The sequence below is a fragment of the Gadus morhua genome, chromosome 12, assembly GCF_902167405.1.
Source record: "Gadus morhua chromosome 12, gadMor3.0, whole genome shotgun sequence".
Taxonomy (NCBI): domain Eukaryota; kingdom Metazoa; phylum Chordata; class Actinopteri; order Gadiformes; family Gadidae; genus Gadus; species Gadus morhua.
In genome coordinates, this window is record NC_044059.1 from 12,076,801 (window position 1) to 12,091,809 (window position 15,009).

The 15,009-nt window shown below is 48.9% G+C and overlaps 1 protein-coding gene across 4 annotated transcripts in view; it reads right to left on the minus strand.

Moving 5' to 3' along the window:
* Positions 1–15,009, minus strand: part of lpp (LIM domain containing preferred translocation partner in lipoma) — a 117,450-nt gene that overhangs the window by 61,038 nt on the left and 41,403 nt on the right. For 2 of the 4 annotated variants that reach the window (XM_030372218.1, XM_030372220.1), the window contains exons 5-6: positions 8,002–8,105; positions 3,887–4,009 (exon numbers count right to left, since the gene is read on the minus strand). In XM_030372218.1, coding sequence (XP_030228078.1) covers positions 3,887–4,009; positions 8,002–8,105 — 227 coding nt within the window. Of the gene's footprint in view, positions 1–3,886; positions 4,010–5,561; positions 6,464–8,001; positions 8,106–15,009 lie in introns of those variants that run through there. The other 2 variants (XM_030372219.1, XM_030372221.1) reach the window with 2 other exon arrangements.

The window sequence follows — 15,009 nt, forward strand, 5'->3', positions numbered from 1 at the left end:
TGCGGAGAGACATCTGAGACAGAAGGAGCATCCCGACACCGAGGCTTCCTGATGTTGCCGTGGATACGCTCAGGGATAAGAGAGAGCCGGAGAACTTTGTTTCTCACGGCGTCACGCGGTTGTTTCAACTACGCTCCGAGAACGTCGGGAGAAAACGAATTGTGAACTTAATCACCGAACTGATGCATCTTCTATTGTGTGTACTGTTTTCATCCAAAGGGACTTCTAAGTGGACTGCATTTATACAGCGCTCTTCTAACCAGTGGCCACTCGAAGTGCTTTACAATACTGCCGAACATTCACCCATTCAAGCACACATTCACACACTGACGGCGAGCTCAGCCGTGCAGGGCGACAGCCAGCTCATCGTGAGCAGTCAGGGGGAGGTGCCTTGCTCAAGGACACCTCAACACCCTATGCTAGGAGGAGCCGGGGATTGAACTAGCATCCTTCTGCTTACCAACCAACCCGCTCTACCTCCTAAGCCACACGCTTCACTTCAAGGGAATGTTTTTTGGAAACATGTCATTAAGGTTCAAATAGGGGTGAGGGGTCTCCCACAATGCACCTACCAGTAGGCTCTGGTGGGCCTGCAGTTAGGCTGTGGACATCGGGTTGGTTTAAATATAGACGCTTATTTATTGAATGGGCTTACAGACATGAGAGGGAAGAGAGAGGCACGACAGAGCGCTGAGAGAGAGGGAACGACTACGTGTTACGTCTGAGGGCAGCAGGTCAGGAATCAAACCTGCGTCGCGGCAGGATCCATGCCAGGCTCCATGTTTCACCCACTAGAAGGTTAGAGGCGCCACGTGGCCGTGAATAGACTCCTACAGCTTTAACGGAGTACCGTCTCTGTAGCTCTGACCCCGTCAGAGCTCCAGCGCTGTACGTAAGGTAAGACAGCGCTCAGGTGGGCATTAATGTTTCACCGCATGTTGGGAAAAGCTTTCAGGTACCTTCATATAGGTCCGGAGGCCCCCCTCTCCGGCCCGCTCCCCAACATCAGCACTTATTCTATATTTTATTTAGGGGATAGTTACAGAGCAGCAGGCAGCTCTGGTCAGGAGCTCCGAGTAGAACACGTGTGTGTGCGTCTCCTGAGGTGTGTGTAGCGGGGCGTGAGTGTGTGTACCAGTGAAGCGTTGTGCCGTGTGTGAAGCCCGGAGACCTCTGTGTTTCAACAACAGAACAGAGGCCTTCAACGTACGGATCACCGCGCGGCAGAATCTCAAGTTCAAAGGTCACCCAGATGTTCCTCTGAATCACTGCGGGGACGTGTGCGGAGGGAAAGAGCGAGCCGGGCAGACTGGCTGCTGTCTGGGTTCCTAGAGATCCCTGGGAGGGGAAACAGGCCGTCGGCACGCTACAGAGGGCAGCGGTCGGCCTGCGTGGCGCTGAACTGACGTGAACTTCTCTCTCCTTTAAAGGGGAACTGGGGATTGAGGACGCTTTCGACGTGGGCTCGCTCTCTCACTGAGAGTTGAGTAGTAAAAAGCATATTAGATCTTTCTTTTTGGCTGTTGTTTAACTGTCTAACCACTCATGCTGATTTACCATTACAAAACAAAATACAGATTTTTTTAATTGACTTACAATTATTCACAATAAACACTTTAAAGATTGTGTTTGCTCAATTTACGTACAAAAACATTTAAGACCATTTTAGACTGAATAATAACTGCCATTCCTGTTTAAAGCAACAATATGAGTTCTATTTAAAATACTTGCTGAAGTTTCATTTAAAAGTAGATCTGACTGCCTACCTTGAACACCTACATAAAACAAATGGCGTAAACTAACAATTGTATAACTATTAGTACATTATAAATATATATGCTGATAGACTTACAGACGTTTCCAAATAAGGAAGCTCCGCTACTAATTCATCATTCAAATTCATCATTTGTCATCCATCCCTATGATGCAGCGAAGAGCAGAAAGTCAGCATCTGTCCTCCCCTTCCTTCCTCTCTGGCCTGTCCACCCAAGATGTGTGCATGTGTGTTTGCGTGTGTGTGTGTGTGTGTGTGTGCGTGTTGCTCTTTCCCAAGCTGGTAATGATTAAACCAGAGGGTGTAACCGGCATGACACGTTCAAACCAGCCACACACACACACACACACACACACACACACACACACACACACACACACACACACACACACACACACACACACACACACACACACACACACACACACACACACACACACACACACACACACACTTCTGACTGTCACAAGTTATGTCCGTCTTTCTGTCTGCCACTATAGCTGTCTGTCACTACAACTACCTGTCTGTCTGTCACTACATCTGCCTGTCTGTCTGTCTTTATATCTGTCTGGCTGTCGCTACATCTTGAGGAAGTAGTATTGTCAAACGTTACCACACCACTATCGATGCCTAATATGAACACAGTGATTGTCCCGTTATGAACAGAAATAGAAAACAGAACAGAAACACGATCACTGAAGCGTGACAAAACAAGCAACAGTCAAACCCACGACAGAACGGGTTTAAGACACGCAACGCACTTGATCAGAACACATCAACACAGCGGGAAGAACACAACGACAACATTCGGTTTATCTCGAGTGTGCGTGATGTCATGAAAAGCAGATGCAGTATTATAAAAAAATAAAATAAAACAATAAATTAAACGTTCCATTACACGCTATGAAAAAGAAAAAAAACACGCCCCGACATCCCAGAATAGCTCGGCAGACGTTCAAGTTACTGGCGGAAGGGAAGGCTCCCTGTGTTCCCAGTCTTCATCACAGATAAAAGCCCTAACGGCTTGAGATGTTTTAATATCTCAGAGGAGAAGTGATCTCTACGGTGGCAGCCAGGCCCTTGGAGCCTTCGGATCCAAACACCATTGGTTCGCTTCTTTATATTCCTGTCCTACATTCCTTGTGTGTCAAATAATTTAGCGAAGTGCCCAAGGCCTTCGTCGTTTGGAAGTTGTTCTTAATATCACTTGATATCGATTAATGATATAGGTCAACACTCATCAGGGTTATTAATGTACGTTTGCACAAAAGTAAAACACGTATTGTTTCTGGCGGGAAACCTCATTCTGCTGTTTTACATGTTGAGCGTTTCCTTTCATTGAATTAGAAACCCGTGTGTCGTGCTTTAAACTTCTGCTATGAACGTCGTTGCTGCTAACATTTTGGAAACGGTAGTTGGTAGCAGGAAGGTCATCCTAGTTTATCCAGACAATCAACTGTTATACATTTGTGATAAATTGTTCACCCTTAATTCAACTTGACAGACGATGTCCTCTAACATAAAAGCCGTTTTAGGTCAGGAAAGTGGAGCACGACCAACATGAACACAGAAAGATCACGCTAACCCCTCATAGGAAGGCCTAGCAGTTGGGGCTAGCTGATGGTGCTAGCTTTACCTGTACTGGCATGAGCTTGTATGGTTGCATGGGCTAGCTGTATTGGCTAGCTCTCTAGTATAGCTATCTATGTCTGTGTTAGCTATCTAGGCTAACTTTACGGGTCTGAGCTAGCTGTCTGGACTAGCGGTCTAGGATACTTAACTAGGTCTGTGTTAGCTGTATGGGGTAGTTTAACCTTTGCTGGTCCAGGCTTGTATGAATATATGGGCTAGCTGTAGTTGCTAGTTGATTGGGCTAGCTATACCTGTACGGGCAGGGGCTTGTATGGTTGTAAGGGCTAGGTGTCAGGGCTAGCTGCCTAGGCTAGCTATCTGGGTCTAGGTTAGCTGTATGGGCTAGCTGTCCAGGCTAACTGTCTGGATCTGGGTTAGCTGTCCAGGCTAGCTTTACGGGTCTGGGTTAGCTTTACAGGTCCGGGTTAGCTGTATGGACTAGCTGTCTGGGAATGGGTTAGCTGTTCGTGCCGTCAGTACCTGTGCCGGCCGGGGCTTGTAGGGCGAGCTGCTCTCCAGGTCGGCCAGGATGCTGGTGAGGGAGTCGATCTCCGCGTCGAGGCTGGAGCGCCTCTCCTCCAGGGTCTTCTCCGGCCCCTTCATCTGACACACACACACACACACACACACACACACACACACACACACACACACACACACACACACACACACACACACACACACACACACACACACACACACACACACACACACACACACACACACGCACACACACCAGAGGACGAAGAGAGGGAGCTGTGAGTGGAGGCAGGCGAAGGAACCCCCTGCTGTCTTCACAGGCCGACAACGCAGAGTCAGGTCAGGTCAGGTCCGGTTTATTAGCACAGCCCTTGATCACAGTCTCAAAGGGCTTCAAAAAGCCACATTATACGACCCCCGCCGACCCTAAGCTCTCTAAAGGACGAGGAGAAACTCCCCCACCGCAGAGTGGAGGAGCCTTGAAGAGGAGAAGGAGTCTTGAGGAGGAACACAGGGCCCCGGTGTTTCTGGGTCCGGGTAGGAGGGCCGTCGGTTCAGCCATGCAGTGGTCGCATCAAGAAGCAAACCAGAGGTTAAGTCGGACGAGGTTGGGAGTGGGGAGTCTTCAGAAGTCTTCGGTCTTCTTTGTGTTTGGGTTCACCCACATCGGGACGGACACGCGGCCGGTCCTGGTCTAAGGGGGCGGGACGAGACTCAGGGGATGAGCCGCGACAAGAGGTAAGCAAATTCTGATTGGATCGTTCAGGATTCTATTGGTGGTAGTAGGAGGGGTGACTGAAGGAGGGGGTTTCAAAGCTGTTGACATGCCGTAACCATGGTTTGAGTGGTTGGAGTTATAATCCTGGATGGTAATTGGTGATTGTAGCAATTGTAGGAAAATATCCTTACAAGATCCACTGCCTTTTCTTAAGACAGTTCCCTGACTGAACTTACATAATCCACTGCAGTGTTTATTTAGACGCTGCACTCTGTTGACTACAGGATCCACTGCACTCTGTTGACTACAGGATCCACTGCACTCTGTTGACTACAGGATCCACTGCACTCTGTTGACTACAGGATCCACTGCACTCTGTTGACTACAGGATCCACTGCACTCTGTTTACTACAGGATCCACTGCACTCTGTTTACTACAGGATCCACTGCACTCTGTTTACTACAGGATCCACTGCACTCTGTTTACTACAGGATCCACTGCACTCTGTTTACTACAGGATCCACTGCACTCTGTTGACTACAGGATCCACTGCACTCTGTTGACTACAGGATCCACTGCACTCTGTTGACTACAGGATCCACTGCACTCTGTTGACTACAGGATCCACTGCACTCTGTTTACTACAGGATCCACTGCACTCTGTTTACTACAGGATCCACTGCACTCTGTTTACTACAGGATCCACTGCACTCTGTTTACTACAGGATCCACTGCACTCTGTTTACTACAGGATCCACTGCACTCTGTTTACTACAGGATCCACTGCACTCGGTTTACTACAGGATCCACTGCACTCTGTTTACTACAGGATCCACTGCACTCGGTTTACTACAGGATCCACTGCACTCCGTTTACTACAGGATCCACTGCCCTCTGTTTATTAAGACACTTCCCCTCACTGTACACCCAGGATCCACTGACTTGTTTCCTCATACCTCCAGCGTGACCTCAGAGCCGTGTGGAAAGCCCCTGAGCTCTGAGCCCGCTGGGTTAGGATGAGGAGTCTTGCACGGCCTGGAAGGAAATCGACTCTTCTGTCGCGGCGCTCTGCTCAGTATCACTGCATATCACCCTGCCTGGAGTACGGGGGTTCGCTCCCATTCAGCCCCGGATCTCACCCCCATGTCAAACAAAGAGTGCAGACAAGAAAAATATATTTCCGATTATTATATCAGAAATTATATCTTTTGCATAAATTAAAAAAAAAAGAAATGGTGGATATCATACCCCTTTTTTATCAGATGAATAATGCAGGAATGATGCAATATCATCTATAATCTATCATCCATCATAAAATCTCTGCTGACTGACGGCCTCGCAAACATAAGCCCTCATTTTATAATTTCTAAATGGGGCATCAAACACTAACTTAAATAAAAAGGCATAACAAAAAAAAAAGGGTCTGAATCAGAGAACACAGAGCCCGTTGCTGCACGCACAAAGTGTGTGCAGCAACACAGCAGCAATAAAATGATTGCTAGCGACACAAGGGTCTTCTTCTGCCTTTTTTTCTCCTCTCCTCTCGCTTTCTCGACTCCCCAAAAAATTGCAGGGAATTTCTCTTACGGGGAAGGAGCGGTATTTTTAGTCCGCCGAACTATGCTGCAACTGCAAGAGACTGTGTGCGAATGCCTGAGGGGCCTTTTGAGCAAGCTGGATCAGTGACTGCTGCTTATTCTAATGTTATGTGTTTGGATTACCTGTCACAAGGCATTACAGGCGCCGCGCGCCTCCCACTTCTGCGCGGCGGGCCCAGCCTCGACATCTGAGGCAATCACGCGCGGGGGTAAACAAAGCCAACCACTAATGGCTCATATCAGCGGCAAGGAAAACACGCAAAGTCTTTTAACAGTGATAACAACAAGGATGAAAGGGAGAGGGGGGAGCGAGCGAGCGGGCGGGCGGGAGGGAGAGAGAGAGAACTCTCGTGTTTTGATTCATTAGAAATCTGTCATCCAGGTTTTCGTAACCTCGACATCAGCCATGGAGATAGAAATACATACGATAAATACTTTTGAAGATTTTCTTTTGTGATGTAGTAGCCGTGCGTTAACATCTGCCCCCTCGAACCCTCACACCTGACATCCAGGCTGGCCGAGAACGCAGCGCTGTCTTTAGGAGGGGGCTGATTTATTCATTCAGTGAAAGTAATCACCCTCTTTTGGAGAGCACAAGGACGGCCGTGCCGGAGACAGCGGAGGTTGGGGTCGGAGCTCCTTTCACGGAACGGTACAATCGCAGCACTTTGAAACCGGGCGCGGGTGGGACTCATAATTAAGATACCAAAGACTTATTAAGAAATTAAGATGGATTCCCAGGGCGGCCAAGAGCCAAAAGGAGCCGGCTATGAAAGGGAACATCAAAGAACCCTCGCAAGTAATGAGACACTTTCCGTGATCCAAGTTTCAAACTTCTACGGACAGACTCGGCTAATAGATGTCAGATAAAGGGTACGGGCGCCACAGGCCTTCGGTGTTGTTGTGAGCCGAACCTGCGCCAAATGATGTTGTTTGCCGTCTCATGTCGGCCCGCTTGGCATCTCCGCCGCTGCCAGGCGTCCCCGGAACGAGGGATGGCTCTCGTGTTCCTTCTCAAGGTTTCCGACTCTTCCAACTGTGCTTTTGGGGAATTTTCTTTCTTCCCTTTGGAGAGCGTTCATCTAACGCGGGCCTGTGAAGGCTTCCCAGACTGAAGCTGTGATTAAAGGCTGAGGGAGACGGAGAGATGCTGGAGTCTCTCTCTCTCTCTCTCTCGCTACACCTTATACAAACAGCATCTGTGTGTCTGAGTCCATCAGCGTGTTATTATTTCTAAGAAAATCACAGCTCCACGCTTTAGCCCACCCGAGAGCAGGGGAATGTCTTAATGCCAACAACATCATGACTGGGTTTATTTCATAGCACTCAAACACAAAGGCCATTCTCACAGAAGCAGGGGGTACAGAACGTAACAGACAATCATTTCAAAGAGAAATCGTTCTTTATGATGTGATTGTTATGAATGAATTGATTTGTGAATTACAGTTACAATGTTAAGAATGTTTGAATGACAGTAACGTTATGAATGCATTCATTCAAGTCACGCTTTAGGGATTGTATTAATTAAGGTACACAGTTATGAACATGTGAATACATGTGAGACGTGAGACTGTAATGAATGTGTGAAATAAAGTCGGACCATTATTAATGTTTTGACCACAATTATGCGTCGTTGAAGGTAACACCATTATGAACGTTTGAATGAAAGATACACGGTTATGAACGTGTGAATCAGAGTTACACCGTTAGGACCGTGTGAAGGAAAGTCCCAGCGTCATGAGTGTGAGAATCAAAGTTACACTGGTGTTGTGAAGTGGTGAAGGGGTGAATGACCAACCTGGGGCTCGTAGGGGGCGGCGGGGGGAGGGGGGGGGAAGAAGCCCAGCGAGGGCAGGGTGCTCCCGTCTCTGGTCGGCGGGGGCGGAGGGGGCAGAAAGTCTGCTGACACACACACACACACACACACACACACACACACACAGAGGAGAAGAACAAGCAGAACAATCAATATTTTTCGCAATCACACGATGAAACGGTACAATAAACGTATACGGTTCCCGCGTGTGTTAGCCGGTGCGACCAAGCGTCAGGATTCACTCTTTCCTCCGTCCATTTGAGGGACTTAATCTCAGATCCAGGAGGTTGTGTGTGTGTGTGTAATGAAGCCACGACCCCCACCTTGAGAGGGGCGAGAAGAGACCCCACTCTTAAAGTCTTACCGACGCACACCGACGCACGGACACACACACAATTACAGCAATTTGCTAATCGGACTTCGGTAATCTGTGTTCAGATTCCCCGGCGTGAGCCCGAACACGCAGACCGGTGTTACGGCCGGCGTACGAGCCCCTGTTTGTTCTGCCAGGAGGAGAAGGAACACATGTACGCCGCTAAACCCCTGGCTAATCCAAGGATAGCATCTCGCCACATGTTTCCCACCGATACAGAGCGACGCCCCCAAATTAGATTCAGCGGTTGGCTCCTCTCCTCCGCCGGCCCTCAGATTGAATCATTTGACCGTGTACTTCTTAAGAAGCCAAGCAGACATGAGCTTTGCAAATTAAGAGCCCTTTTTCTTCCTTTTTTTCCCAGCCTCCCCTCCGCCGTGAGTCGCCGGGGGAATTGGTTCCAACGCGCCGCCACTTTGAAGAGTTCTGTTCAGAAATGCTATTTGCTTACCCCGCTTGCTTTTCATCGGCTTTCGTTGGAGCTTAATTGATGTCATCATTGTAGTTCATCCAAGTTTGTTTACTAAATTAATGAGGGAGGGATCTTTGGATGACTTAAGACATAAGCTGATAGTGTGTGTGGGGGGGGGGGGGGGGGGGGAGGTAGACGGGGGAGACAGGTGATTTCAGAGAGTGGAAAGTTACTTTTTTTAACGACCTCGTGACCTCGCCCAGGTCAACGCAATCATTCGCGAAGGAGGAGGGACCTTGTTTAGCCAGGCGTCGTCTCTCGTTCCCTCCACCAAGCTCCCTGTCCTCTCCTCCCCATCTCTACTCTCTCGCTCGCCTCTTCTCCTCCCCCTCCCCGTTTCTCCTCCTCCTCATCTGCCTGTCTCTCCTCCCCATCTCTCCTCCTCTTCCTCCTCGTCGTCTCTCCCCTTCCTCCTCCTCCCCCCCCCCTCCTCCTCCTCCTCCTTCACCCACTCCTTTCCTCCCTTCCTCTCCCCCCCGTCTCTCCACCTCCCGCTCCACTCCCCTCCTCAACATGTTGGCCGAAACATAAGTAAATCGTTAATCCCCAGCATGAGACAAAATTAAGAACATGGAGTTTCATGTCTCCACGTCTCTGACATCACAGTCGTGTTACGACTCAAACTTTCATGGACGGGTATTTTATGTTTTATTGAGACGGTCGTGTCGTCAGGTTTGAGGACCAGCGGGGGGGCAGGCGGTGTGTGTGTGGGGGGGGGGGGGGGGTTAAAGGTTTATATCTGGAAAGGTAAGCTGCTTAGAAGACAAGCAGCGTCTGCTCCGAATCAAACATCTGTGTGATGATTCAATCATTCGGTCGCGACGGAGACACCGCAGGGCTTCAGTGAGCCGGGGTGAATAGCTCTGCTTGGTTAGGATGTTTCTCTCTTAGTTTATGTTAGGTGAGGTTCTTATCTTATGTTGACTAGGCGAGATGAGGTCGAGATGGCCTAGGTCATTTTACGTTTGACGTTATGTAAGGTTGAGTCGTGGGTAGGTTATCTTGTGTTTGACTAGGTTAGACTAGGTTGTGTTAGGTTAGGTTATGTTTCGTTAGATTAGGTTGAGTTTTGCCTGGTTAGGTGATTATAGATTAGACTTGGTTGATTTAGGTTAAGTTAGGTAATGTTGGGTTAGATTAGTTTGAGTTAGGTTATGTTTAGTTAGATAAGGTTGCTAGGTTAATTTATGTTTGTTTAGATTAGTTTATGTTAGTTTAGATTAAATAGTGCGGTCTGATTATTTCTAACATGACCCGTAGAAAGCACAGATGAGGACAAAAAATATTAATAATTAAAACGCAAAAACAAACATTTCCAAGGACAGTGTTCAGAGCTCTCCAAAGATGGCTCTACTTGGCCTGTGTTCCAAACTCTAAACATGCCCGGAGGAGGGAGATCTGAGGGATGTGATGGAGAGGGTGTTAGCCAATACGATCACACACACATGACATCACCAGCCCAGACTCTGTAGAACTCGCTGATCGCCATGGCAATCAGACTCCCCATCTAATGCTACCTCAACCAGACAGCGATAGTTAGGACTGTATAAGTTAAGTGTATAAGTGATGTTATACCTATTAAGTCTGTCTAGATTGAGAATATTTTAGATTGTGATTCAATGCATCAGTATTCAAAGCTGACACTCAATTATAATATTTGCAGACTCTGTGTCTAGTTGTTGAATATAAAGCAACACAAGCCCACACTATGGATTTAAAAGCTAAAAAAAATACAGAGCAGTGCTATCTCACACCAGTATGAAACTACCAGTCTGTCAAGTAGCAGACGCATTCATCCAAAGGGGCTTGGCGTGAACTCCAATAGACTGCATGTCTTCAGGGGCCAGGTTAAGAGTCATCGGGCTCTAGCAAAATGCCTACAGGTAGGTTGGGGACGTTTGGGATCAAACCAAGATCCTTTCGGCTGTCGACCACACTAGCCACTAGACTGTCCTCCTTCCTTACATCATATGGTTACTGTACACGGATATCTTCCATACTCCACTACAGCCATCAGTAGCTCTGCCACAAGTCGACAATAATAAAACCAAAATTAAGCTTCAAAATCTCACAAATCGTTCTTAATAAAAAAATTATGGCAATAACATCAACAAAAAAAGAAAAAATAATCAAAAATAAGTACGTCAGTACTTTCTTTTTTGATTTCAGATTTACAATCCAGCCGATTTTAATTAACATCACATCCACCCGTAGGCTGCCGTGCGCCGAGGGCGACAGACGAGACGTCAACAATCTCCGCATGCGGTCAGCGCGAGCGGGGCTCCCGGGCGCCGCGCTACGTCACCGCGTCACGTCCCGCTAGCAGTGGGAGCTACCGCTAGCGCTAACGCTCTCTGTGCCGTGAATGTGGCCGTCCCCATTTGCGACCAGCGGCGTGAGACGCGCGGAGGCTCCCGGCGAGCAGAGCGCTAATGAGGCGGAGCGGCTGGAACATCGCCCTAATGCGACAACTTCCCCCCTTGTCTTTATTGAGCAATTAGCCTTAAGTAGCCGCGGCGCTAGGCAGGCATCCTAATCAGTGATTAGGCTGGTTGGAGAGGCTGTGAGGAGCGGCGTCAGGCCCGCCTCTGAGTCTGAAGGATGGAGTGTTGGAGCACATTAAATATTGTTTTGTAGCTTTGTCTTTAAAATCTACTTTTACAATTGGGGTTTTTGATTATGTGATTAAACACCTGCAATGCATTTACTTTTCAATCGACGATTGGCTTGGAGATGCCAGGTTGAGAGTCATATAGGCGAGGATATATATGATAATATACATTAACATCCGATTGGTGCAATGTAATCCCTCTGTGATGTAGAGTGAAGTGGAATCGAGTCCCAAGTTGAAGAGCGACCAAAAACAACACTTAACGCAAAGAGAGAATAGTTAGTGGCAGCTTTTGAGATTTAAAAAGCAGTCTTGTTACCCTATAGGAACATATGCTTGATGCAACATCTGATGCACAAAAACATTGCTCATTAAGGACTCCCCCTGTCCTTCTGACGAGCAGTTTACGAGGATTAGAAGACACTAAAAAGAGGGTGTGTTTGTGTGTGTTTGCTCTTAAGTCACAACATATGGCTCTACTTACACACTTCACATTTCCACACACTTTAATCTGAGTGATACGATACACATTTCCCCCGCTATAATCTGTATTACAAGAATGTAAAAGCATCTCCCATCTGTCCCATAAGTCTTCAGAGCGCCTCCCAAACTATGACTGGAGGGACTTATTCAGACAGGACAAGATGGACGCCGGCGGACCATAGCTTCATAGACCCCTGCTTCCACGACTTTCATTACACGTGTGTGTGTGTGTGTATCTGCAAGTGTTCACTGTGTGTGTGTGTGTGTGTGTGTGTGTGTGTGTGTGTGTGTGTGTGTGTGTGTGTGTGTTTTTCTGTGTGTGTGCGTGTATATCTTTGTGTGTGTATCTGCAAGTGTTTATCCGTTTGTGTGTGTGTGTGTGTGTGTATCTGTGCATATGTTTATCTGTGTGTGTGCGTCACTGTTATTTAGTCCTTCCAGCAGAAGCATGTGACGGTGAATTCAGATACAGGACAGAGGGTCATTAGGGCCAAGCGGGGCTCAGAGCACACATACATTTTGGCCGGGAGTCAAACTCCCTAGCCACTATACTGACCCGGCCCTCTGTGTGTGTGTGTGTGTGTGTGTGTGTGTGTGTGTGTGTGTGTGTGTGTGTGTGTGTGTGTGTGTGTGTGTGTGTGTGTGTGTGTGTGTGTGTGTGTGTGTGTGTGTGTGTGTGTGTGTGTGTGTGCGTGCGTGCGTGCGTGCGTGCGTGCGTGCGTGCGTGCGTGCGTGCGTGCGTGCGTGCGTGCGTGCGTGCGTGCGTGCGTGCGTGCGTGCGTGCGTGCCCTAACGTGTCGATTACCCCGCGTGCCACATTACGTAACACGGCGACTATCTATAGTCGGCGTTTTACGAGATTTGCCTTAAAGTAAAAAAAACGCAATAAAAGGTGAGTGTGTATTTTAAACTCTCCAACGGCCGACCTGGGCCCCCTACAGGGTGACCTGGATCACCTACAGGGTGCCCTAACGTCTCCAGTGAGCACCTTAAAACCGGTAGAGCGTCGGACGGTAGAGGAATGTTGCCTACGTTTGCCGATAAACCCGACACCGCCCAGTGCCTTCATCGGGATTCCTCGCGGTCGTCTTTTACTCTCAAGGTAATTTTAGATATCGTCAATCTGGGGGAATTTGACCTGGGGTGCAGGGACTCATCGTACAAGTATTTGCATAGTATTGACGTTGTAAACGACAGCGTTGAGCGATGCAAATCATTGTGCAACGGATCTTAAATCATAATTATTGCCAACGATGTCACTTATAAATCATTTGATGGTATGCAAATAATTCTTAAAGAGAGTCTTCCGATTATAACTACGTATTTGAGGTCCTGAAACAATTTGTCTGCCCACGTGCCTCAGAAAAAGACAGAGTGAAAGGGTGTGCACGTGAGGTGTAAGTGTAGGTGTGTGCACAGAGCAAGGTAGAGTGTTAAAGGGTGTGCACGTGAGGTGTAGGTGTGTGCACAGAGCAAGGTAGAGCGTGAAAGGGTGTGCACGTGAGGTGTAGGTGTGTGCACAGAGCAAGGTAGAGCGTGAAAGGGTGTGCACGTGAGATGTAGGTGTGTGCACAAGGCAATGCAGAGAGTGAAAGGGTGTGCACGTGAGGTGGAGGTGTGTGCACGTTAGGAGTAGGTGTGTGCACGTTAGGGGGGGTTTGGCATGAAGGTGCGCGTGTCACCAGACAAGGCACTAGAGGTGCAGACGGTGAGCCCGGGAACCCAACCTCACCTGCCAATTAAACGCACGGTGGAGCGACCTGATGACAACACTATGTCCTCAGGATAGCAACGCCGGGGGACTTCCTCTAACCCCCGCCTGTAAAGGAAACCTCAGCCGATCTCAAACCCGCGCGCTCTGAAGAAGAGACTCTCAAACCACGCCATTGAGAAAGCATGAAATAAGTGCACTTTGTTCGGCTTCACGCGCAACACGCATGTAATCCCTGGCAGACGAGAGGGGAGGATGACTTAAGTATTTCAGGGCCCTGGTGTCGTCGGCGGGGTTTCCATTGTGCGTTTTATCTCTAAACAGCTCGGCTCCGGGCCGCTGCGGCTCGACGCATTGTATTGACGTAATTACGGCAGCTCCGTCCCCGTCGCCCGGCGCGTGGCGGGGTAATCACGGGGAGATAGGGGGGAGGCAGGCGCAGAGTCACCGCCTCGGACGGACGGATTTGGGGTCTTCTGAGATGGTGTTGCAGGGAGGAGTGTGTGAGCAAACGGGCTGGCGAGGGTCTAAGTCGGGGTTCTGGGGGGACGTTGGAGAGCTGAGTGGCCCGTTTTAAACCGAGTAAAACGGAGGGATTATATTCGGTGAAACAAAAAATACGACAAAAAAACGACAGAGTGCCAAGAGGTGAAACGGTTTTAGGGATTCTGAATAATCCGCTCTTACAAACGTGACTTCTGGACGAACAAAGCCGGCCTGAGTGTGCGTTGAAAGAACCTCGTGTAAATCAGTACCTCAGCCGGAGGATGACGCAAGACTGAGGAGGAGGGGGGGGGGCGGGAAGAGGGCATCAAGGACCTCTTTCCCGGCAGAAAAGGAGCAGGTGGAGGGGTAAGGTGAGAGGGAGGGAAGAGGAGGAGGGAGGTGAGAGGAGAGGTGAGAGGGGAGGAGGTGGAGGGAGGGGACAGGAGGCAGGCGGAGGGGAGGCGGGGGAGTGCCTGAGGGAGGAGAGAGGGAGGGGGTGAGAGCGTCGGGGAAGGAGGTGAGAGGAGGAGGAGCGGGTCCTGCTATCAGAGGTCGGAGGTCAGGTGAGGTCCATCCACGCCTGAAGACGATATCACCTCGTTGCGACGGTGATATTGGATGACAGCAGACATAAATGAAGCAGTGACAGACCTGTGTGTTCAGATATGTATGCTTCAGCTCTGTTGCTCTGCTGTGGTAGTGTACGCGTGTGTATTCCTGAGGGCGTATTTGATTGCCTGTGCGTGTGTGCGTGTGTGTGTGTAAGTGTATGTGTGTGTGCCTGTGTGACTGTCTGTGCATGTGTGTGTATGTTTTCCTGTGTGTGTATGTGTGTGATTGTGCCTGTGTGTTTG